Source organism: Vipera ursinii (assembly GCF_947247035.1).
Source record: "Vipera ursinii genome assembly, chromosome: W".
NCBI classification, from domain to species: domain Eukaryota; kingdom Metazoa; phylum Chordata; class Lepidosauria; order Squamata; family Viperidae; genus Vipera; species Vipera ursinii.
This window is the reverse complement of record NC_139522.1, coordinates 23,566,135-23,591,141: the sequence shown is the minus strand read 5'-3', so window position 1 is coordinate 23,591,141 and position 25,007 is coordinate 23,566,135. Positions and strand designations below refer to the sequence as shown.

The following is a 25,007-nucleotide window of genomic DNA, read 5'->3' as shown; positions in this document are numbered from 1 at the left end:
AAACTTAAAATAACATAGTTGCATAACTGTACACAGCCTCTTATAAGTAGGGAGGTGACTGTGTTCAGAATTAACCAATCACATCCAAACTATGTTAAATAGTAGTACACACCTGTCATCAATTAAAGTGACTGATCAAGCCCATATAAAGTTCAGCTGTGCTAGTAGGATTTTTCTGACTTACTCAGTTGCTTCTTACAGCAAAAGCCATGGTCTGCAAAGAGCTTACAAAGCATCAAAGAGATCGCATTGTTGGAAGGTTATCAGTCAGGAGAAGGGTACAAAGACATTTCCAAGTCATTGGATATACCATGGAATATAGTGAAGACAGTCATCAACAAGTAGAGAAGTAATGGCACAACAGTGTCATTACCAAGAACTGGATGTCCTTCCAAAATTGATGAAAAAGTAAGAAAAAAATTAGTCTGAGAGGCTGCCAACATTAAAGGAGCTGCAGGAATTTTGGGCAAGTATTGGGGTTGTGTACTACATGTGACAACAATCTCCTGTATTTTTCAAAGGTCTGGGCTGTGGGGTAGGGTGGCAAGACAGAAGCCTTTTCTTACAAAGCAAAACATCCAAGCCTGGCTACATTTTGCAAAAACCTACATCAAGTCTGGCAAAAGTATGTGGGAAAATGTGTTATGGTCTGATGAGACCAAGGTTGAACTTTGTGGGCATATTTCCCAAAAGTATGTTTGGTGTAATAGAACACTGAGCATCACCAAAAGTACAGCATGGTGGCAGCTTAATGGTTTGGGGCTGTTTTTCTTTAGCTGGAACTGTGGCTTTAGTGAAGGTGGACGGAATTATGAACATTTCCAAGTATCAGTCCATTTTAGCACAAAAACTTTCAGGCCTTCTGCTAAAATGAAGATGAAGAGGAATTTCACCCTTCAGCATGACAATGACCTAAAGCATGTCTCCAAATCAACAAAAAAGTGGCTTCACCAGAAGAAGATCAAAGTTTTGGAATGGCCCAGCCAGAGCCTGGCCCTGAATCCACTTCAAAATCTGTGGGGTGACCTGAAGAGGGTTGTGCACAGGAGATACTCTTGCAATCTGACAGATTTGGAGTGCTTTTGCAAGGAAGAGTAGGCAAAGATTCCCAAGGCAAGATTTGCCATGCTGTTAGGCTGCTACCCCAAAAGACTGAATGCTGTCATAAAATCAAAAGGTTTGGATTTTATTACTGATTTATGTCCAGTCCAAGGCTATGCTTCCATATTGGTAGTAGTGGATCTTTTTATCAAAATGGCACATTTCATCCCTTGCAGGGTTCCCCACTGCAAAGAAACAGCTCAACTGTTTTGGACCATGTCTTTTTCTTTCTTTTTTTACAAGTTTTATTAATTTTCTAATTTTACATCCAAATATTTATGAAGCAATGTGGTGATTGGATAGTCAAAAGTCCAATAACATCTTTTTGTACATAGCTCAGGGTACGTCAACAAAAATTCCCTCTCCAATTCCCTTAGTCACAATATCAAAATCAAATTAATACATTTCTGGTTGTGACACAGTTAATTAGAGCAATTATCAATACATTTTCACATATACTTATCCACATCCTGTTTCTAAGTTTTGTCTAATTTTAATACACTGCTCCAAATTAGCCTATAGTATCTAAAAAAACCTTAATTTTCGGGTAACCCACATTTCCCCTATTTCATTATATAGTAATTATCATATCTGAAATACGTACATTGTTCATTTAAGTGCATTCTTGTTTTTATTTCAAATACATACTCTATTTGTCATCTTTGTAATTCATCAATGATTAACAAAGTAACTTTTGTTGTGTCATTCCAAGTTCTATAATATCATTCCAAGTTATGTTCTAGTAGCTAATTTTCATTCCCTTAGAAATCTAGGTCCTAAATATAAAATCAGTTTATATCTTTTAACAGTTCCCCTTGGCCCATTAAAAGTGATTTTAAGCTTTATTATTACAAATCCCAACATTAAGAAAAAAACCCATTTTTAAAATCTAACTCTAGCTTTCTTTTTGCGCCAGGCAGGCTTCCATATCATTGCCTTTAACTTCTCAAATGTGTCTCCCTTTCTTCCTACGCACGTTGTTTGAATCCACGGACACCATCCAGTTGTCAATTTTTCAAAGAGAGCGACTCCTTTATAATCATTGAATTGTCGCTGTAATAGATCAAATCTCCATGTTTGGCGTAGTATAGTTGTAATTAATTCAGTCTGGTCTTCTTCTTCCAATCCCATCTGGGTTAGGTAAGAGGTCATGTCCGGTGTTATAGTTATTGTTTGGTTGGTTAGATTCTTAATGTACTGTATTTGAAGGCCTTTGGCATCCTCAATCTTAGTATTGCTTTCTTCAGCTTCTGTTGTTTGTTGAATTGTAGGTTTTATAGTTGGAATCGAAGTTTGGGCATCAAGGCTCTCAGTAGATTGTACTTGTTGTTCTTTAGAGTCCCCTATTTTGTTGTTGATTTCCTCCTCTTCTGTTAGTTTTTGGGTTGTTAATTCATCATTTAAAGTCAAAGTTTCATTTGGTAGATTTAAGCTGTCAGATTTGTCTTTCAGTCTGGCTTTCATTTGTTCAGTCATTGCCAGGATTGTTTCAAGTATAAGTTTATAGTCAAGTGGTGGAATATATTCCTCCATTTATTTGATGTTTACAGATAGGTCTTTAGTGGACGCTATTTTGATAAGAGTCAGTGAATGTCCGCCTCCACTATTCCTAAAGGTTGTTTTCGGTGCTAGGTGTTCCCAATTCTTATCTTTAAAGATAATGTCAAGGACAAATCTGTGTTACAGCCAGATCTCAAAATAAAGAAAAGGTTTACTTGCTATACCATGTTTCGCCACAAGATGTCATCAATAGAATGTAAAATCTTTTCCCAGACTAATATGAGGCTTTTATCCAATTAATCCATTTTTTTCTTTTCCCCTTCTTTCACAGCTTAAGCAGTAAACAGGGTAGTAGGTCCCTGCAGAAATAAGAACTTTTTAGTGCCCCCAAAATTCCAGAAGTACAAATAAGGTTGCTTGATTATTTAGCTTAGTCATTTGATTTCTTTTGAGGCTTTAAAATTTTGGTTCCCCAAGTAAGCAGTCGTCGATCTTTTAAGAGAGGGGGAGGAGATTTTCAGAAGAGTCCCACAGGAAAGTAATTGGGGAAATAAGAAAGGTAAGGTCTCAGCCAAATCCTCCAGATTGCTTCGTTGTGCTTGATGGTGATTTTGGCTTTCAGCAGGGAACGGCTTAATGATCGGCCATGTTGATGGCCGATCTCTTCTTTGGGCCAGAGGAGCTGCTCTGGATCAAACGGAGGGCTGCCACCCTTCCGCGATCACAGGGAGGGCCTCCTCACGGTGTTCGCCCCTCCAAGGCAACTTTCAACCCTTTTCAGGGTCCTCCAAGGAAGAAAGACCGGATGGCCAGGAGAGCGTCCTTCCCGCATGTCCGGACCCTGTCTTTTTCTATAGAGGCATGGTTTCAAGACTTTTTATCAGTGGCAGTCAATCTACCTCCATGTTTTGGAAAGCACTGTTTTATCTTTTGAGGGTCCAGGTCTCCCAGTCATCTGCCCACCACCCTGCAACTAATGGTGAGGCTGAGAAAACCTGATGTAGCAGTGTTTGAGATGTTACTGTACCTACAGATGGGATAACTGGCCCTCACTGATCACCTTCACACAGTTCTTTTTTACAGTAATGCACTCTGCAGATCAATTTCTATGACCCCCCTTTCAGGTATTGTATGGCAGACACCCTAGGGTGCTGCTGGCTGTGCCATAGAAGAGCACTGTCCCAGGAGTAGTGGATTATTTACAAGAACAGCTGACAACCTAGGCCCTCTTGAAACAGCAGCTAGACCATGCTAAACTGTTTCACATGAGGTCTACAGATTCCCATCCACAGGAAGGACTGCCAATTGCTTAAGGGGACAAAGTGTGGCTATCTGCCAAATTCCTGGTTTCTTCCCTCTAAGAAGCTTGATGCAAAGTTTGTGGGGCCTTTTAAGGTTCTCAAGCAGATTAATGCTATGGCCTTTCATTTGCAATTGCCACCCTCCATGAATGTTTACCTAGTTTTTCATCATTCATTGCTGGTCATGGTAGCCCTTTCTAGCCCTTTACATTCGCGGCACCTGCTGCCACCACCAACTGTGAAAGGTGAGAAGTACTAAGTTGCAGAAACTCTTAAGAGAAGGGGCAAATGCCTGCAGTACATAACCCTTGGTGGGGCTACTGAGAGTCAGACTGTCCCTAGGAAAATGCCAGATACATATATGTTCCTGACTTGATGTGGCAATTCCACCAGCATTTCCCAGACCAGCCAAGGCCATCCAAATTCCCAACTCCCTGCCTGGTACTGGAACCTAGTGGGGAACCTGTAAATGAAGGGGTTAACCTGGCAGAGGGGAACACTCCAGAGGGGTACCCTCCAGAGGGGTGCATGGTGATCGATCCATTTCTGGTCATTTCCCAAGCGAGAGGGGGGAAGAATCTAAATTATGTAGATGTTTTGCAAAACGTCATCTCGTACAGCGGATTCTTCAGATTTGGGGGAAGAAGAGTTCTTTGAATTGGCTTCACTCCCACCCCTCCCAAGTTCCTTGTGAGATGACTTGGAAGAGGGAGGGGGTGATGTTGGAGAGCAACTGTCCCCATCAGGAGGAGGGCTCAAGTGGGGAATTAGCCTGGACACACTTATGTAAACACAAGAGGGCAAGGTCTGACCTCCACCACCCCAATATCTTTTGAGCCGTATCTAATCTTTCTCAGATGAAAGGTGCCAGTCTGGGAAGATTCCTGTATTATAGGCAGAGAACAATAAAGTAGCTAGTATAAACTCCATGTGTGGGTCTGGTTGTTCATGTCTGACATTTCCCTTTGAAATTGCATCACATAAATATCTTCCTATGTGCAACCCTTTTCATTTGGTAAATCCAAAAATCATTAACTTGGTTCTATTCATTTTCAGTGAGAAGTCCATAAAAGATTTCCAGTATTTTGTAAAAGTACTTATTGTATTATCAGTGATCAAACAAGATGTGGCAAAGTGGTTAGAATGCAGTATTGCAGGCTAACTTACTGTTCACTGCCTAGAGTTTGATTCTGACTGGCTCAAGGTTGACTCAGCCTTCCATCCTTCCGTAGTCGGTAAAATGAGGACCCAGATTGTTGGGGGCAATATGCTGACTCTGTAAACCGCTTAGAGAGGTTTGTAAAGCACTATGAAGTAGTATATAAGTCTAAGTGCTATTGCTATTTTCTATTCCTTTCTCTTGCATAGCATTCTGGCATTATTAATCCTTAACTTGGCATTAAGTTGTTATAGAATCTGATTTCCACCCATTTCTTCCCATCCTAATTTAAAGACTTCAACAGCCCTCTCCTACTATTTTCACCAAGTTCTAGAATTACTCTTGGTCTCAATATTCTTTCTCTTGTAAATCCAGTAGTAATCCATTAACTACTTAATTTTTCATCTCCTAATATTTGTATTTCCTCTTTTTATTGTTTCTATTTTATTTTCAAAAATTTCTACCTTGACCTTAATTTATTCCACCTCTCCACTTAGTTCTGCAGAGTCTTCAAACTTACTCTTCATCTCTTATCTCTTCTAAATGGTGCATTCACACAGGCAGTTATTGGTGCTATTTTAGCTGTAACATTCTTTCCCAATTCCTCAAAGATCCTTTGGAATACCACAAGTATAATACTTTTTCTGTCACTGTAAGTTTTACTACTTTTCCAATAGCTGTTTCAGTTCAGAAAGGTGGAATAAAAGTAAAAGAGGGACTTCCCCCTCCTTTCTCTAAATGTTAAGTCTTTAGCCTCATTCAGCTCACCCTAGTTCTGCAGTCAGATGATCTTACCAACTTTCCCATATGTTTTGTTTTGCATAGCTGTCAATTGTTACCCCCAATTAGTTCAAATCAAACTCTTTACTATGGAGATGTACCATATATTAACTTTTTACTTGTTTTAAAGATATTTTAAAATCAGTAAATCAAAATTCAACTGTCCTATCAGCCCATTTTAAACTTTTTAAATTTAAACTCTTGCAAGCTTTTTGCTTTTAGTTTTCAATCCTTTAAATTGTTCCTTTGCTCTTATCTTTAATCTGGGATGAAGGATCACTCACCAGGTACTTTGATTGCTATGCTGCATTGAAGATCTCTCTTTAACTTAGAAATAAATATTTGTCCAAACCCAGTGTCCTTTTACAGGCTCCGCTACGATTGTGAGCTCGCTATGTCTCCCACAGTCCCTGACGCTCAAGACTCACAAAGAGCCCACAGAACCTCTTTGGATCTTGTGGGCTTTCTCGTGAGGAGTAGCCTTTTTTAGTGCAATTAGGCAGTCTCCTGGCCTCTCCTTATTCTGAGCAGCGCTGTTGACCCAGCCTTAACGCCTGGCCAATGGTCTTCACCACAGCATCATCTCCTCTGTGCATGGAGGCACATCAGTCTTGTTATTTTTCATCTACCTGGCATGAGTATTGGAATCTTAAGTGGTACAGAACTTTTCAAAGCCAGATTGTTAATTCAGGTGTGCTCTTCTACCCTTAGAGTAGTGGATATTGGTTCACCAGCCTCAGCTCCAGACTTTTTTGTTCCCAAGAAACACGATTCAAGTGCATCAAGTGAAAGTGGGGTGCCCCCCTCCCTTTCTGTAGTTCACAACTACAAAGTGCTAAACTCATTGACAGTCAGAAACCACTATCCGCTGCCATTAATTCCAGATCTTTTAAATAGACTGCAAAAGGCATGCATTTTCTCTAGATTGGACCTCTACAATCTCATTAGGATTAAAGAGAACCACAAATACTTAACTGCCTTCAACACCAGGTATGGCAAATTTGAATACACTGTCATCCTGTTAGGGTTAGTAAACATGGGCAGTGTTTTCCAAACATATGAACCAAGTTTTCTCTGATCTCCTTGATAAATTTGTAGTATTTTACCTGGAAGAGATTCTGATTTATTCTGAGAAATCCCTGCACATAGAACACATCCGGACAGTCCTCATTAGTTTAAGAAACAACCATCTCTTTGCCAAACCAGAAAAATGTGGCTTTGATTTGAAACAGACATTTTGGGGTACCATATCCCCACAACCAGTATCCAGATGGATTTCCAGAAAATCAGAGCAGTGCTGGACTGGCAAGCCCCATGCACAGCCAAAGACATTCAGTTTCCTGGGCTTTGTTAACTTGTACAGAAGAATTATTCCCACGTTCACTCACAAGGTCAAACCACTTACCCACCTGACAAAAAGAATTAAATTTGCTTGGATCCACACACACCAGACTGCATTTGAGGAATTAAAGCAGCATTTTGCCTGCAAAGCCTTATTTCCGCATCCGGACCCACCAAAGAGATTTGTAGTTCAAACGGATGCTTCAGATGCAGCCATCAGTGGTCTTTCAACAAGAAGGTGAGGAGGACAAATACCTGTTGCCCTGTGCTTTCTTCTCAAGAGCTTTGACTACCCCAGAATGGAACTATGACATTTTTAACATGGAGCACTTGGAGGTAAAATCTGTCTTCCCAAAATGGAGACACTTCATGGAAGGCATGTGTTTTCCCATAGAGGTCAACACAGACTGTAAGAATCTACATATCCTGCAACAGACCAAGCCACTTTCCCCCAGACAGAGTCAATTCTCACACTTCAATTTTTACATCCAATATGTCCCAGGTGCAAAGAACTTGATGCCAGATGTTCTTTCTCTCAAGCTCAACATGCTCTACTGGCCACAACAATTTTATAGCCTTCCTATTTCTGGCTACCACCACACTCACCACCCACTGAGGTTGCAGGCAACCCACCCACACCAGGACTTGTCCACCAAAATGAAGGCACAGAAATCTGGACCACTTCTCCTGGGCCTGAATGGATGACCTCAAGGAAGCCTCAGCAGGTACTGTATCCCTATTTGCAGTGGAGGGAAGAGCTTTGAAGCACAAAGGCAAAGTAGTAGTCCCCCCTCCTTTGCAGGGAAGAGGTTTTTCAACTTTGCCACGAGAATTAGTCAGCAGGGGCATAGGGGAGTGTTCAAAACTGCACAGAACATTGAAACTGGGTGGCCTAAGATATCAGCAGACATCAAGGACTACGTGGCATCTTGCCACACATGCAGAAAGGCCAAGCCCCTCCACCAGAAGCCAGCAAAACTCTTGCAACCCCTCCCCACACACCCTTGGCAATGGCATACAGTCTCTCTCGACTTCATATTGATTTACTCCCCATCCAAGGCTTCACAGCCATTTTGGTGGTGGTAGATCTTTTCACCAAGACAGCTCATTTCATACCCTGCAAGGGCTTACCCAATGCCAAAAAACAGCCCAGCTTTTCCTAGACCACGTATTTTGCTATCATGGAATGGTGTCAACACTGCTTTCAGACAGAGGCTCACAGTTCCAATCCAAATTTTGGAAGGCACTATTCCAGCTTTTGAATGACCAAGTCACCCTATCTCCTGCCCACCACCCAGCCACAAATGGTGAAACAGAGACAACTAACCAGTTGCTCCAACAATATTTGAGATGTTATTGTACCTACAGCCAAGACAACTGGCCATCATTGTTTCCCCAGCAGAATTTCCTTATATTAACTGTCTCCGCACATTGATTTCAATGACACCCTTTCAAACTGTATGGCGCACACCTGAAAGTTGCCAAATCACCCCGTACAAGACTCCTCCGTCCTAGGAGATGTTGACTTCTTACAGGAGCAGCTCACTACCCAAGCCTTATTGGAGCAGCAGCTCGACCAAGCATAGCAGTCTTACAAGAAGGCTGTGGATGCCCACTGATGAGAGGGGCCACCAATAGCAGTAGGGGACAAGGTCTGGCTCTCTACCAAGTTTTTAGCATTCTCAAAACTTTCCAAGAAACTAGACGCTAAATTGGTTAGGCCATTCAAGGTTCTCTGACAGATCAGTCCCATCACCTTCCATCTCCAATTGCCTCCCTCTATGAAAGTGCATCTGGTTTTTCATCAATCTTTGCTGTTTAAGGATGCGCCCCTAGCACTCTGCAATGCCAGTACCCCCCTCCCCACAGCCCCCGCCACCAGTCTCTGTGGAGAGAGAAACAATACGAGGTGGAGGAAATCTTGGACTCTATACACAGAGGCAAAGAAATTTAGTATTTGATTCATTGGAAAGGCTACCCTGTTGCTGATCGCTCCTGGGAAAACTCAATGGTATGTTCATGCGCCGGATTTAGTTCACCAGTTTCACCTATCCTTCCCTGAGAAATTACGACCACCCAAGCTTCCAGACCTCCGCTCTGTACCACCTGATGAAGGAGTTAACCAGCCTCTCTGGATCACTCCGGGGGGTGGGACACTTGGTTATGATGGGCCTTCCACCTCTTGCCTTCAACTCCTGGACAGGGGAGGGACCTTCTAATGCTGTTTCTGTGTTTCAGCAACTGCCACCTGGCTCACCAGCTGCTTCATAAGTGAGGAAGGAAGATTCCTTTGAGACTGCTTCCCTCCCGCCCTTGCCAAGTTCCCAGGAGAACTCCAACTTTGAAGAAACTTTGCAGTAGGGGGGAGAACAGCTTCAAAGAGGCCATGGAGGAGGGAGGGGACCAGGTTGGAGTGGGGAGCAATGTAGGAGATGATCAGACGGAGCCCGAGGGCAGGGTCAAGCAAAACAGTTTGGAGTCACTATGTTTCCACAAGAGACCTAATCCACCCCCCCATGATTTCTGTTGTGTGTCTGTCTAGCGCCAATTTGACTTGACCATTAGTAGATCAGATTCTTGAGTATAGGTAGCATGAAATAAACTTTTAGTGCTTTGAACTCTACTCCTGTTCCTTGTTTCTTGTGTCTGACATTCCAACTTATATGAGTAAAACCAAGAAGTTTATAAATTTTTGTAACAGGCGAAAGAGTCACTGAATAAAATAAAGATTTGTTCATATTTTTATGTATTCTGAAAACTTTGATACTATCTTATCAAACTTTTATTCTGAATCAGTTGATTTTGTCTATGGATGTTGCTTATTACTGCTTTCTGCTCGTATAATTTGCTGTCATCCGATGTATGTTTTATGTTGAATTTTACTCTATAGCATTCTCTTTGTTCAGTTATATAATCATTTTAGAATAAGCAGAAGGAAAATGATAATCTTTCAAAATATTTTTATACACCTTGTCTCCCCAGAGCATTATTTCCTTTCATAGTGTTCAGATGAGGAGCAGAAGAAACAGAAATGGTGACAGGAGGTCATATTTCACGGAAGCAACTTTATTTCCTTAAAACCCATCTCCCCATACCTTATGAAAGGGTCGAGATTCAATTTCCAGCCTTCCTCTAACTGATGTATGGTAGGTGAGAGCAGTGGTTTTTTTGGAAAAAGCAACTTTTTTTTTCATTTTCAGAATCTTTGTCTATGGACAAGTCTCTATCCCACTCATGTACAACTTCTACACCATGTGTTTCTGGATTAAACCTACTTTCTGCACCAGCTTCATCTGCTTCTACTGTCCCTGTTTCACCTGTCTCACAATCACCAATTCCTCCATTACTTCAGGACCCCAATCTCCTTCGACAGTTACTACCTGCTCTTCAAGCCACCTTGCAGCTTAATAATTCTAGCATAGATGTATCCAAAATAAATGAAGGTAGGTTGAGTTTTTTAATTATTGAAATATATTGATTGGGAAATTTTACTTTTCTAAGAGGATACAGTATTAAAAATTGAATATATTGTAAGAGGTTTGTAAAAGACAATTTTGGGTTAATTATATTCTGTATTAAGATAGTGCTATGTAATGTCTGGCAACAGGTGTTGAACCCAGTATTTGCACAGGAATTGTGGGAAAGGGAACAGAAACTTAAAAGTTGAATTCTACTCTCAATTGTCTTACAGAAAACACCTCTTTTTGTTCTTTCCCTCTTAAAGACATAATGTTCCATCTTAGAACATAAAAATAGCCAAGGTTCTATTCATAGCTACTGTTTTGCTTCTCACATTTGCTAACCATATCTTCAAAATTAGTAGGTTCTTGTTAGGCCTGTCCTCCATGAACTAATATCTTTTTAAAGCCATCCAAACTAGTAACCCTCACCAAATATATTAAGGAATTCTTTAGATTAATATATTGTGCTGCACATTATTTTGCCAGTTTTGCATAACCTCAGTGTCATTAGATGAACCAGTCCTAGTTTTTTATGAGAAAAAAATCCATCCTGTACATTTTATTGACTTTTTAGTGATTTTATACACCTTTATTGTATTCTCTTTAGTCACCTTTCTTCCAAACTAAAAAGATCCCCAAATGTTTTTTCCTCATTGGGGAGGTGCTGGGATCATTTTGTTAACTGACTTTTGCACTCAGAGAATGACTGAGAGCATATCACTTTAAAATAGTCCAGAGAGAAGCATTTGTAAAGTAGAATCAGGAAGTGTGGAAATACTACTTATGTATTACTTTCTCTCTTTACAAATACCCTATTCCTTCACTGAAGTTGGGTTAGGAACCTCATGTCTTTGATGTGTGGATCTACTGTCTTTGCTAAAACCAGGTCTTGTTTTTTAACTTTGAATTATAAAATCTGTACATTTTCTTTATACAGTAGGTCATTTGAAATTAGTTTAATAGAAAACTTGGTCATGAAATAAAATTTTAAATAATGAAAATTTGATACCAATATTTTCATTTCATAAATCAGGAGATTGCAGTTATACTCATTTACTTGGGAGTGAATTCCATTGTATTCAGTAGGGCTTATTTCTGAGTACAGATACAGGTAGTCCTCAGTTAACCATAATTTGGACCAGAAATTCTTTGACTGAGCAATGTGGTTGTAAAGCAAAAAAACAAGGCAACTGCATTGACTTACGACAGCAGTTCTAGTTGCGGTAATTAAGTGAATCATGCACTGTTAAATGCAACTTCACATGACTGTAACTTGCAACTTCCTGCCGACTTTCCCATTGACTGCTTGTTGGAAGCTGGCAGTGAGTGCTGCAACTGGAAATCATGGTTAGAATGGTTAGAATGCAGTATTGCAGGCTAGCTCACTGCTCACTCCAGGAGTTCGATTCTGAACGGCTCAAGGTTGACTCAGCCTTCCAGCCTTCCCAGGTTGGTAAAATATGGACCCAGATTGTTGGGGGCAATATACTGACTCTGTAAATTGCTTAGAGGGCTGTAAAGCAGTATGAAGCGGTATATAACTCTTAAGTGGTATTGCTATCATGTGACTGTGGAACGCTGCAACCATCATATTTGTACATCAGTTGCCAAGTGCCTGAATTGCAGTCACATAACCATAGGGGTGCTGCAATGGCCACAAATTCAAGGACTGGTCATAAATACCACTTGTTCAGTGCTGTTGTAACTTTGAGTGGTCACTGAATGAGTGGTCATTAACCATGGACTTCCTGTATTTGCATCCTTCTGGAAACTGTAATGAGTCCCAGTAACAATTGTAATGATGTTGCTCTCTCAGGAGCCTAGATCTTGGGAATAACAAAGAGTAGTGAGGTAGATGATACTATGCTATTGTGAAGATAACAGGAGGGAGAAGCAGAGCAACTTATCTATTACTGGCTTGAGAGACCAATCCAACATTTTCAAGAAGAAACTACTAATGTCATTCACACTGAAACTTTCAGAAGGAGAGTACAAAATGCTAACTAGCTTCAGTTTAGGGAATCTTTTATTTGTATATTAGTTCTTACAGCTGCTGTGACACAAGCTTCTCTGCAGTCTATTCTTCATAAAATTCTCACTGCTGGACCATCTTTTAATATAAGTTCCCTGATTACTCAAGCAACACAGCTTTCCACACAAGGTAATTTGGAAGTTTCTTCTTGCCTTCTTTGTAAAGTAGCCTTGTATTTCATGACAGCTTGGCTAATAAAATATAACTTGCAAAATAATGAAAAGTTACTTTCCAGAGAAAACCTGTTTGTGTCTATGTATGTTTATCTGAGGCAAGTTGTGGGAGGTAAGAAATATAAATGTTTTTACACCATCTAGCATAAATATATTCAGTCACAGAAAGGATGAAATTGTAAATTGTCCAATGATTGCCCTGCTAATTATCTACCAACAACTAAATTACCATTTGCCAAATTGTTTTCCTTGAAACAAAAAATTAGAATATCGTGCAAAAGTTCATTTATTTCAGTAATACAACTTAAAAGGGGAAGCTAATATATGAGATAGACTCATTACATGCAAAGCAAGATAGTTCAAGCCGTGATTTGTCATAATTGTGATGATTATGGCGTACAGATCATGAAAACCCCAAATCCACAATCTCAGAAAATTAGAATATTACATGCAATCAATAAAACAAGGAGTGTACATAGAACAATATCGGACCTCTGAAAAGTATAAGCATGCATATGTACTCATTACTTGGTTTGGGCCCCTTTTGCAGCAATTACTGCCTCAATGCGGTGTGGCATGGAAGCTATCAGCCTGTGGCACTGCTGAGGTGTTATGGAAGACTAGGATGCTTCAATAGCGGCCTTCAGCTCTTCTGCATTGTTCGGTCTCATGTCTCTCATCTTTCTCTTGGCAATGCCCCATAGATTCTCTATGGGGTTCAGGTCAGACGAGTTTGCTGGCCAATCAAGCACAGTAATCCCACGCTCATTGAACCAGGTTTTGGTGCTTTTGGCAGTGTGGGCAGGTGCCAAGTCCTGCTGGAAAATGAAGTCAGCATCCCCATAAAGCTCGTCTGCAGAAGGAAGCATGAAGTGCTCCAAAATCTCCTGGTAGACGGCTGCGTTGACCCTGGACTTAATGAAGCACAGTGGACCAACACCAGCAGATGACATGGCTCCCCAAATCAACACAGACTGTGGAAACTTCACACTGGACTTCAAGCATCTTGCAGTGTGTGCCTCTCCATTCTTCCTCCAGACTCTGGGTCCTTGGTTTCCAAATGAGATGCAAAAGTTGCTCTCATCAGAAAAGAGGACTTTGGACCAGTGAGCAACAGACCAGGTCTGTTTTTCTTTAGCCCAGGTAAGACGCTTCTGACCTTGTTTGTTGTTCAGGAGCGGCTTGACAAAAGGAATACGACATTTGAAGCCCATGTCCAGGATCCGTCTGTGTGTGGTGGCTCTTGATGACTCCATCCTCAGTCCACTCCTTTTGAAAGTCCCCAACACTTTTGAATGGCCTTTTCCTGACAATCCTCTCCAGGCTGCGGTCATCCCTGCTGCTTGTGCACCTTTTTCTTCCACACTTTTCCCTTCCACATAACTTTCTATTAATGTGCTTTGATACAGCACTTGGGGAACATTCAACTTCTTTTGCAATTACCTTTTGAGGCTTTCCCTCCTTATGGAGGGTGTCAATGATGGTTTTCTGCACAACTGTCAGGTCAGCAGTCTTCCCCATGATTGTGATTCCTACTGAACCAGACTGAGAGACCATTTAAAGGCTCAGGAACCCTTTGCAGGTGTTATGGCTTAATTAGCTGATTAGAGTGGGACACTTTGAGCCTAGAATAGTGCACCTTTTCACAATATTCTAATTTTCTGAGATTGTGGATTTGGGGTTTTCATGAGCTGTACGCCATAATCATCACAATTATGACAAATCACGGCTTGAACTATCTTGCTTTGCATGTAATGAGTCTATCTCATATATTAGTTTCCCCTTTTAAGTTGCATTACTGAAATAAATGAACTTTTGCACGATATTCTAATTTTTCGAGTTTCACCTGTATACTATATTACTATATCATTACCTTTTAGCATATATTTTTGTTTCACATAGTATTTTTAGAGGGAACACTTATAATAAAGCTAATAAACAGTTTGATGTAAAGCAGGGGTGTCAAACTCATCACGTGACGTGTCACGATGTATCACAACTTTTTTTCCATTGCCGCCAATGGGGTGGGCACGGTTTCAGCATGATGCATCCGGCCCACAGGCCGGCAGTTTGACACCCCTGATGTAGAGGCTAGAAACCAGGAAATTGTGAATCCTGGTCCTGCCTTAGACACAAAGCAAGCTGGTAACTTTGGGCTACTTGACTGTTCTCAGCCCTAGGAAGAAGGTAGTGGCAAACCACATCTGAAAATGTTGCTAAGAAAACAAGTTAGCTGGACTATTCCAACTTCTTGAAAATTCCCAAATGTTAATTGGAGGCTGTGGAATACAGGCCTCTGGTTTTCTCAGCCTCAGTACACAGCTTCTGAAGTTTTGCCCCTAGTTTTAAAAGGACTAGACTTTCTAACAGGGACAGGTTGAGTAATCTCTGTGTGTCCAACAGGCACACCTGCCTGTGAAGATGTGGATCTCATGTTTTGGGTCTGCACAATAAATGTATTCTTAGTTATTAGAAATCCACTTAACTTTCAAATCAAGGTTTGCTCTGTATGTGTAATGGGCTGTGTGAGCAGCCTTGAGACAGGAGGAACATGTGCAACCTAGACAGTGGTCAAATAAGCGAAATCTGAGTCCAAAGCAGGGATGTAATTTGAGCAAGCATCTCAGAGTTGACCCTCCCTAGTTCTCTGGAATGTAAAAGGCAGGGATGTCCCAAAGGTGCTTTTTCAAGAGGCAACTGGACTTTCTTGTTTTTCTTTGAAGACGTTTCGCTTCTCATCCCAGAAGTTTATTCAGCTTTGGATGGTGGGGAATGGAAGGATTTACATTCCTTGCAGACAGCTGGCCATTTATAAATCCTTCCATTCTCCACCATCCAGTTAGAGCTGAAGAAGCCTCTTGGATGAGAAGCGAAACGTCTTCAAAGAAAAACAAGAAAGTCCAGTTGCCTCTTGAAAAAGCACCTTTGGGACAACCATGACCTAGATGACTGAGAATCTTGATAGACATAAAAGGCAGGGAGGAGAGAGGCATTTTCAGACTTGCAAAATTCTGTTACTGTAACTTTATAATAAAAGTAGTACTAGTATTCATAACTTTGGTGTCTTGAAGGGCTGATTGTATGTGAAGATCATATCTGTTCAGTGGTATATGCAACCTTCTGATTGCAATTTAAAGTTACTGTTTATGCACTACAGAAAATACATATTTTCAGATGTTTCTAGTACCTTGGATTGGGTAGTTTTTATTATATTGATCTAATAGAAATCAACCTACAAGTAGTATTTGCTTAATGACAGTAATTGGGACAGCAATTGCTAAGTGATAACAGTCATAAAGTGCTATATCACATGACCCCTGACTTAGTAACAGGAATCCCAGCTGTCTCTGTTGCCATTGTTAAGTGAGGATTGTGGGTCATTAAGTGATGACCTCATGTGACCACGACTTGTGACTTAGTGCCGCATACCCACCATCAAAGTCAGTGGGAAAGCTGGCAGGAAGTTGCAAGTTTTGGGCAGCTCACAAGCAGGATTGTGGGTAGGTGAGCACTATGGAGTGAGGTGTGGGGTTGCTATGGTGAGTGTGTTCGAGGAGGTTTCACTGCTCTGCTGCATAAGCGCAGGTGTGTTGGGGAGGGAGTGCTACAGAATGATTGTGCTTTATAGAGTTAGAGTTCCCTGAGATCTCATACACCATAATGGGGTTCCTCGGGAGAAAAGGCTGAAGTGACTTACAACATTCCTTGCTGGCTTCTCAATTGACTTTGCTTGTGGGAAGCTGATAAGAAAGGTCACAAATGGTGACAACATTACCATGGGACTCTGTGACCATCATAACTGTAAGCTAGTTGCCAAGCGCCTCAATCATAATCATGTGACTGGGGGTGCAGCAACAGCTGGAACTTTGAGGACCAGTCATAAATACCACTCATTCAGTGCCATTGCAACTTTGAATGGTCGCTGAATGAATGGTTGTTAACTGAGGACTACTTGTATACATACAGTATATGCAACAATATTAAGAATATAACCTCAAATTTAGTAGCTGTGATATTAAAGAATAAAGAGTCCTGGAAAGTCACATTAGAAACAGAATAACTTCAAAATAATTTGACTTTATCGTTTAAAGGTTTCCTCCTTGCTATTTTGGCAAAAGAAGCACATGCACACACATACAAGGTCTAATTTAAATGTGGACAAATACAACAATCATCTATTGCTGCAAATCAGTTGTAAATTTAGCTTTCCATTGTTGTATGGACATTCTTTTAGTCAGCCCCCAAACTCCATAATTCTGTATATATCAAATACTAGGAATATACGGTAACCATAATTAACACAGAAAAATTGATTCAGAGCCTTATTTACCCTATTTATTTCAGTCCTACGTGTGGCAGTTAGAACTGCTTCAACCATGTGAATTAATGTCCATCTTTTGGGCAATTACACCAGCATATATAAAAGATTGTATCTGATTTATGTTAAGCAATCTTCTTTCTATTAATCTCATTTTAAGATCATAGAAAACTATTTAAAGTGATTATACACAGGTTTACCAGGACATTTAAACTCATTATTCCAGATACCATTACTATCAGTTTCATCAATTTTCTTAAAAAGATTTAACTTGAGAAATCACAGCTCATTTCTCCAAAATTACAAATTTAAGAAGTAATAATAACATCTGCTCCAACTAGATCAAATAACAAATACTACAGTTCAATAAAATAGCAAGAAGTACTCTGAGGGGTAAATCAGATTTGTTCAGTATGACAAGTGTGTTAAAATAGCCTCCACAGGGCTGAGTTGATGCCTAGTAATAATAATAGAAGAGCTCCATCTTAATCCACCCATTTAAAAAAATCCACTATAGTTAAACCGGGATTATCTAATACTATAAGATTTTCATAAATGGGTCAATATTTTCCATACAGTCATGGCCGAAATTGTTGGCACCCCAGAAATTTTTCCAGAAAATCAAGTATTTCTCACAGAAAAGTATTGCAGGAACACATGTTTTGCTATACACAGGTTTATTCCCTTTGTGTGTATTGGAACACAACAAAAAAAGGGAGGAAAAAAAGCAAATTGGACATAATGTCAAACAAAACTCCAAAAATGGGCTGGACAAAATTATTGGCACCCTTTCAAAATTGTGGATAAATAAGATTGTTTCAAGCATGTGATGCTCCTTTAAACTCTCCTGGGGCAAGTAAAAGGTGTGGGCAATATAAAAATCACACCTGAAAGCAGATAAGGAGATAAGTTCACTTAGTCTTTGCATTGTGTGTGCCACACGAAGCATGGACAACAGAAAGAGGAGAAGAAAACTGTCTGAGGATTTTGAGAACCAAAATTGTGGACAAATATCAACAATCTCAAGGTTACAAGTCCATCTCCAGAGATCTAGATTTGCCTTTGTCCACAGTGCGCAACATTATCAAGAAGTTTGCAACCCATGGCACTGTAGCTAATGTCCCTGGTCGTGGACGGAAGAGACAAATTGATGAAAGGTTGCAACGCAGGATAGTCCGGATGGTGGATAAGCAGCCCCAAACAAGTTCCAAAGGAATGCAAGCTGTCCTGCAGGCTCAGGGAGCATCAGTGTCAGCGCGAACTATCCGTCAACATTTAAATGAAATGAAACGCTATGGCAGGAGACCCAGGAGGACCCCACTGCTGACACAGAGACATAAAAAAGCAAGATTACAGTTTGCCAAAATGTACTTGAGTAAGCCAAAATCCTTCTGGGAAAACATCTTGTGGACAGATGACACCAAGATAGAGCTTTTTGGTAAAGCACATCATTCTACTGTTTACCGAAAACGAAATGAGGCCTACAAAGAAAAGAACACAGTACCTACAGTGAAATATGGTGGAGGTTCAATGATGTTTTGGGGTTGTTTTGCTACCTCTGGCACTGGGTACCTTGAATGTGTGCAAGGCATCATGAAATCTGAGGATTACCAAAGGATTTTGGGTCGCACTGTAGAGCCCAGTGTCAGAAAGCTGGGTTTGCATCCGAGATCTTGGGTCTTCCAGCAGGACAATGACCCCAAACATACGTCAAAAAGCACCCAGAAATGGATGGCAAGAAAGCGCTGGAGAGTTCTGAAGTGGCCAGCAATGAGTCCAGATCTGAATCCCATTGAACACCTGTGGAGAGATCTTAAAATTGCTGTTGGGAAAAGGTGCCCTTCCAATAAGAGAGACCTGGAGCAGTTTGCAAAGCAAGAGTGGTCCAAAATTCTGGGTGAGAGGTGTAAGAAGCTTATTGATGGTTATAGGAAGCGGCTGATTTCAGTTATTTTTTCCAAAGGGTGTGCAACCAAATATTAAGTTAAGGGTGCCAATAATTTTGTCCAGCCCATTTTTGGAGTTTTGTTTGACATTATGTCCAATTTGCTTTTTTCCTCCCTTTTTTTGTTGTGTTCCAATACACACAAAGGGAATAAACCTGTGTATAGCAAAACATGTGTTCCTGCAATACTTTTCTGTGAGAAATACTTGATTTTCTGGAAAAATTTCTGGGGTGCCAACAATTTCGGCCATGACTGTATATATCTTCTAGAATTAAGTACAGAAATCCTAGTGCTTGCCAGGATTCCAATAGGCCAAATAGTAACTCTGAAGTCCATACAGCTGAATTCTGAAGTTCCTTATGCCAGCCAATGATCAAAGACAAAATGCCCAGTGATAAACTGAAGTTAAATCTGTCTTCCCAATAGCTAATTGTAATTTGCACAATGAAAATCTTACAGAAAACTTGCCAAATGTATTCTGTTCTCCAGCATGACAAATGGAGAATCCACAGATGGGTTGATCTTGCCTTTCTGCCCTAGAGACTAAGTCATTCAACCTTTGCCACGCCTCTCTTCTTCCGGCTAGGAATCCCCAGTCACGACTTAGTCTTAGTCCAAGAGAGACGTGAAGGTTGGCTCTAGTAGAAAGGCAACACCATTGTATTCTTCTCAGGTTGTATCTTCCCTTCCCTTCCCTTTCTCTGCGCTGATATCAGCGCTGAAATTTAAACCGCTGTGAGGCTGATCGGTTTTTTTACAGGCTTCGGCTGAAGCCTCAAGGTCCACCAAGAGCCTTGGTGGAGCAGTGGGCTAATGCCTCCTTAAGTAACACCAGCTGCCTGCAATTAGTGCAGGTTCGCATCCCACCAGGCTCAAGGTTGACTCAGCCTTCCATCCTTCCGAGGTAGGTAAAATGAGGACCCAGATTGTTGGGGGCAATTAAGCTGACTTTGTAATAATGCCGCGTGGGGTGTGTGTGAAAGCCCTAATAAGCAGGCATATACATAGAATGAAGCCTACTGCTAAGCTTGTAAGCCGCCCTGAGTCTTCGGAGAAGGGCGGGATATAAATGGAATTAAAATTAAAAAAAATAATACTTTTAGCTTCTAGGCAAGCCACAAGTGTAGCGGTCGCCATTTTGGGCACCGCTGTTGTTCCCGAGGGGGGGGGGAATCCTCCCTTCCAGTGAGGGCAAATTAGCAGCAAATAGACTTAATTGGGCACATCCAGCTAGCAACTTTCTTGCCCCGACCATTGAATCTGCTGCTACAATCGGTTAATTGTGTCTAGCATCAGAGCAGGAGGTCGTTTTACTGGCGGCCGCCATTTTGAAAACGCCATTTTGAAAACTGCACGATCATTTCCCAGGCCATTCAGAAAGACAAAATCACTTCCTTCAAGGTGCTTTCAGACTACTGGGCAGCTCTCATTGTAATAACAAAACAGCAATGACAGCCGCCAGCCTCATAGCTTTCACGGAGGTGTGCAATTGCTCAGGCATTTCCAAGGTTTCAGGGCGTGGCTGGGTGCCTGTCTTAACTACCTCCATTTTCCTAGCAGTTTTACTGCTTATAGTGTGCTGGCTACCCCATTAACTTGGTCTTGCTGCAACCAACAGAATATTGGAGTGTGCTGGCCGTACTATTAAGTTGGTCTTGCCGCCACCAACAGAACTTTACGTGTGGCCGTACCATTAAGTTGGTCTTGCCGCCACCAACGGATTCATACATGTGCTGGCCGTACCATTAAGTTGGTCTTGCCGCCACTATTGGAGTCATATGTGTGCTGGCCGTACCATTAAGTTGGTCTTGCTGCCACCTCCAGGATTGTGTGCGTGCTGGCTATCCCATTAAGTTGGTTGTGTCGCCACCACTTCAAACCACAACTAAGCTCTTTACTATTGAGTTCACCTAGCTTTTGTAAACACATTGTGATTGCCATTTCCAGGATATCTCTAAGTGTCATAATGGCAGATGAATCTACAGCTCAGGTACAAGGTGCCTCTATCAGTTCACCCAGATGCAAGAAACCCAAATCAGCCAAGCAGGAGGCTGCTGGGAAGCTCAGATCCAAAGCTATCTCTGGCAAAAGGTCTTCCAAAGCTGCGGAGAAAGAAGCAAGTAGGAGGCACCAGGCATTGGAAAGGCAATTCTCCAAAGCTGCAAGGCAAAGGAAGGATACAAAGGTTGGTCAGAGTACTTCTGTTTCTATGGAGGCATCGGTTTTTGGCCCTCACCAAGCTCCTTCTCCTTCGGCTGCCTGGTCCCCAGAGGGTGAGGCAGGTCAGTTCAATTTTCCTGTGATAGACCAGGTGGAGATGGCTTCCCCTTCCAGTGAAGGGTTCGGCCTTCAGATCCCTGGTCCTCCTACTACAGCTAGGCCCCTGGGCCCGGAGGCCATATTCACTCCCACAGCAGTGGGGCTTCACCCTCCAGATGCTCAGGAGCCAGAACTGTCAGAACGACTGCAGTTGCTGATTTCTCAGGCCATTGCCCAAGGCATAGCTTTGACCCTGCACCAGGCAGCTCGGATAGCATCGGAATATTCATCTCACAGCAACATGTCATATCGTCCCCAGGCGGTGTCTGCCGCATATCAGAGGTCAGTTTCCCCCTCACATTCCTCAAGAAGCAGGATGACGTTCACAGGGGATGAGGATCAGAGAGAGCAGGGGATGTCAAAAGATGAGGAGTTATCTCCTGACCCCCCTCCTTTCATAGGCCTGTTTAATCCGGCCCTCTTCAAATCCTTGCTTCATAAGGCCAGGAGCACTGCCCAATTTGGTCCTAAAAGTGTTTCTCAGGCTGAATGTTCCACCAGCCAAGCGTCTACCAGTAAGGTTTTTTCGGAACCAGTCTTTACTCAACAGGACATTCCCTGCCCTCCCCTTTTTCACGATGTTGTCCAAAGACAATGGGGAGCGCCAGGTACTTTTCTATCTCCGGGGGGAACCGATAAAAGGTTATATAATATGGCTCCAGCACTGTCAGAGGTGCTAGCAGTCCCCACATCAGATGAGCCCTTAGCACCTTTGGTTTCATCCTTCGCTGTGCCTGGAGATATAGCGGAGGCTCTGAAGTCCGAGGATAAGAAGGCAGAGCTTAATTTCTGCAGGACCCATCAAGCCTTAGCATGGGCGGTCAAGGCAGCTTCATCAACTTCTTTTTTCTCCAGAACCTCTCTGCTCTGGCTTTGCCAGTTGCAGGCTAGGGTCCCGCCAGAAGAGGTACGGATGCACCAAGATCTAAATAAATTAGTGGCTGCATCTGAATACAGGTGAAACTCGAAAAATTAGAATATCGTGCAAAAGTTCATTTATTTCAGTAATGCAACTTAAAAGGGGAAACTAATATATGAGATAGACTCATTACATGCAAAGCAAGATAGTTCAAGCCGTGATTTGTCATAATTGTGATGATTATGGCGTACAGATCATGAAAACCCCAAATCCACAATCTCAGAAAATTAGAATATTACATGCAATCAATAAAACAAGGAGTGTACATAGAACAATATCGGACCTCTGAAAAGTATAAGCATGCATATGTACTCAGTACTTGGTTTCGGCCCCTTTTGCAGCAATTACTGCCTCAATGCGGCGTGGCATGGAAGCTATCAGCCTGTGGCACTGCTGAGGTGTTATGGAAGACTAGGATGCTTCAATAGCGGCCTTCAGCTCTTCTGCATTGTTCGGTCTCATGTCTCTCATCTTTCTCTTGGCAGTGCCCCATAGATTCTCTATGGGGTTCAGGTCAGCGAGTTTGCTGGCCAATCAAGCACAGTAATCCCACGCTCATTGAACCAGGTTTTGGTGCTTTTGGCAGTGTGGGCAGGTGCCAAGTCCTGCTGGAAAATGAAGTCAGCATCCCTATAAAGCTCGTCTGCGGAAGGAAGCATGAAGTGCTCCAAAATCTCCTGGTAGACGGCTGCGTTGACCCTGGACTTAATGAAGCACAGTGGACCAACGCCAGCAGATGACATGGCTCCCCAAATCAACACAGACTGTGGAAACTTCACACTGGACTTCAAGCATCTTGCAGTGTGTGCCTCTCCATTCTTCCTCCAGACTCTGGGTCCTTGGTTTCCAAATGAGATGCAAATTTGCTCTCATCAGAAAAGAGGACTTTGGACCAGTGAGCAACAGACCAGGTCTGTTTTTCTTTAGCCCAGGTAAGACGCTTCTGACCTTGTTTGTTGTTCAGGAGCAGCTTGACAAGAGGAATACAACATTTGAAGCCCATGTCCAGGATCAGTGTGTGTGTGGTGGCTCTTGATGCACTGACTCCAGCCTCAGTCCACTCCTTGTGAAAGTCCCCAACACTTTTGAATGGCCTTTTCCTGACAATCCTCTCCAGGCTGCGATCATCCCTGCTGCTTGTGCACCTTTTTCTTCCACACTTTTCCCTTCCACATAACTTTCTATTAATGTGCTTTGATACAGCACTTGGGGAACATTCAACTTCTTTTGCAATTACCTTTTGAGGCTTTCCCTCCTTATGGAGGGTGTCAATGATGGTTTTCTGCACAACTGTCAGGTCAGCAGTCTTCCCCATGATTGTGATTCCTACTGAACCAGACTGAGAGACCATTTAAAGGCTCAGGAACCCTTTGCAGGTGTTATGGCTTAATTAGCTGATTAGAGTGAGACACTTTGAGCCTAGAATATTGCACCTTTTCACAATATTCTAATTTTTTGAGATTGTGGATTTGGGGTTTTCATGAGCTGTACGCCATAATCATCACAATTATGACAAATCACGGCTTGAACTATCTTGCTTTGCATGTAATGAGTCTATCTCATATATTAGTTTCCCCTTTTAAGTTGCATTACTGAAATGAACTTTTGCACAATATTCTAATTTTTCGAGTTTCACCTGTACATGGCTGATTCATCTTTGCACAAGGCCAGATTTTCCTCCTGGGCATTAGCATCTAACATCACCTCCCACAGACCTCTGTGGCTCAGACACTGGCAAGCGGATGCTAGATCCAAGTGGAGGTTGGCCTCAGCCCCTTACAAGGGGGACCAGTTATTTGGAGAGGCACTAAATCCTTATCGAGAATAAGGATAAGCGTAAGGTCGTGTCCCCTCTGATCAGGAGAACAGACAGGAGAGCTACCCCTTGTGCCCGCAGGCAGTCCTTTCGCCTGACCTACACAGGCTCAGAGTTTACTCATTACTCCCGCCCTTATCCTCCCAGACCAGAAGGTCAATTCGACAGATCTGGTAACAGGGATAGACCCAGGCAGCAATTTCAGGCCAAACGGCCCTTTCGGGGCGCGGGAGGCCATCCCTTCAGACGGTCCAAGTGACAACAAGAGTACCTCTCCCATAGGGGCCAGGTTGGCTCTCTGCACACAGACAGGAGAACATCACTACAGATCTCTGGGTCCTCAACACCATCAGATTCGGCTTGACTCGAGTTCAAGTCCATTCCCCCGAGGCATTTTGTCTCTTGCCCATCTTCCAAAAATCCGGTCAAAAGACGCCTCATGAAGGAGGCAATTCGACATCTCCTGGAAATTCAGGCCATAGAACCGGTACCAGCAGGGCAAAAAGGACGGGTTTTTTATTCCATTCTGTTCATTGTCCTGAAGAGATTGGGAGGATGGATAGCGATCCTGGATTTAAAGAAACTAAATACCCACTTGTTATAGAAAAAATTCAAAATGCAGACGCTCCAATCCATCTTAGCAGGCATCAGAAGGGGGGACCTCCTAACGTCCATCGATCTGACGGAGGCCTACGTGCACATTCCCATCCTTCTCGGGCATCACAAATTTCTCAGGTTCTGCTACACAGGCCACCACTTTCAATACAGATCTCTACCATTCGGCCTATCATCGGCCCCCAGAGCATTCACAAAGGTCCTGGCTGCACTAGCCGCGCATCTG

General features: G+C 42.2%; 1 protein-coding gene across 2 annotated transcripts in view; it reads left to right on the top strand.

Moving 5' to 3' along the window:
• LOC310648286 (WW domain-containing adapter protein with coiled-coil-like) overlaps positions 1-25,007 on the top strand; it is a 124,081-nt gene that overhangs the window by 61,564 nt on the left and 37,510 nt on the right. For both annotated transcript variants that reach the window (XM_083376037.1, XM_083376038.1), the window contains 2 exons: positions 10,383-10,625; positions 12,685-12,804. In XM_083376037.1, coding sequence (XP_083232163.1) covers positions 10,383-10,625; positions 12,685-12,804 — 363 coding nt within the window. The remainder of the gene's footprint in view (positions 1-10,382; positions 10,626-12,684; positions 12,805-25,007) is intronic.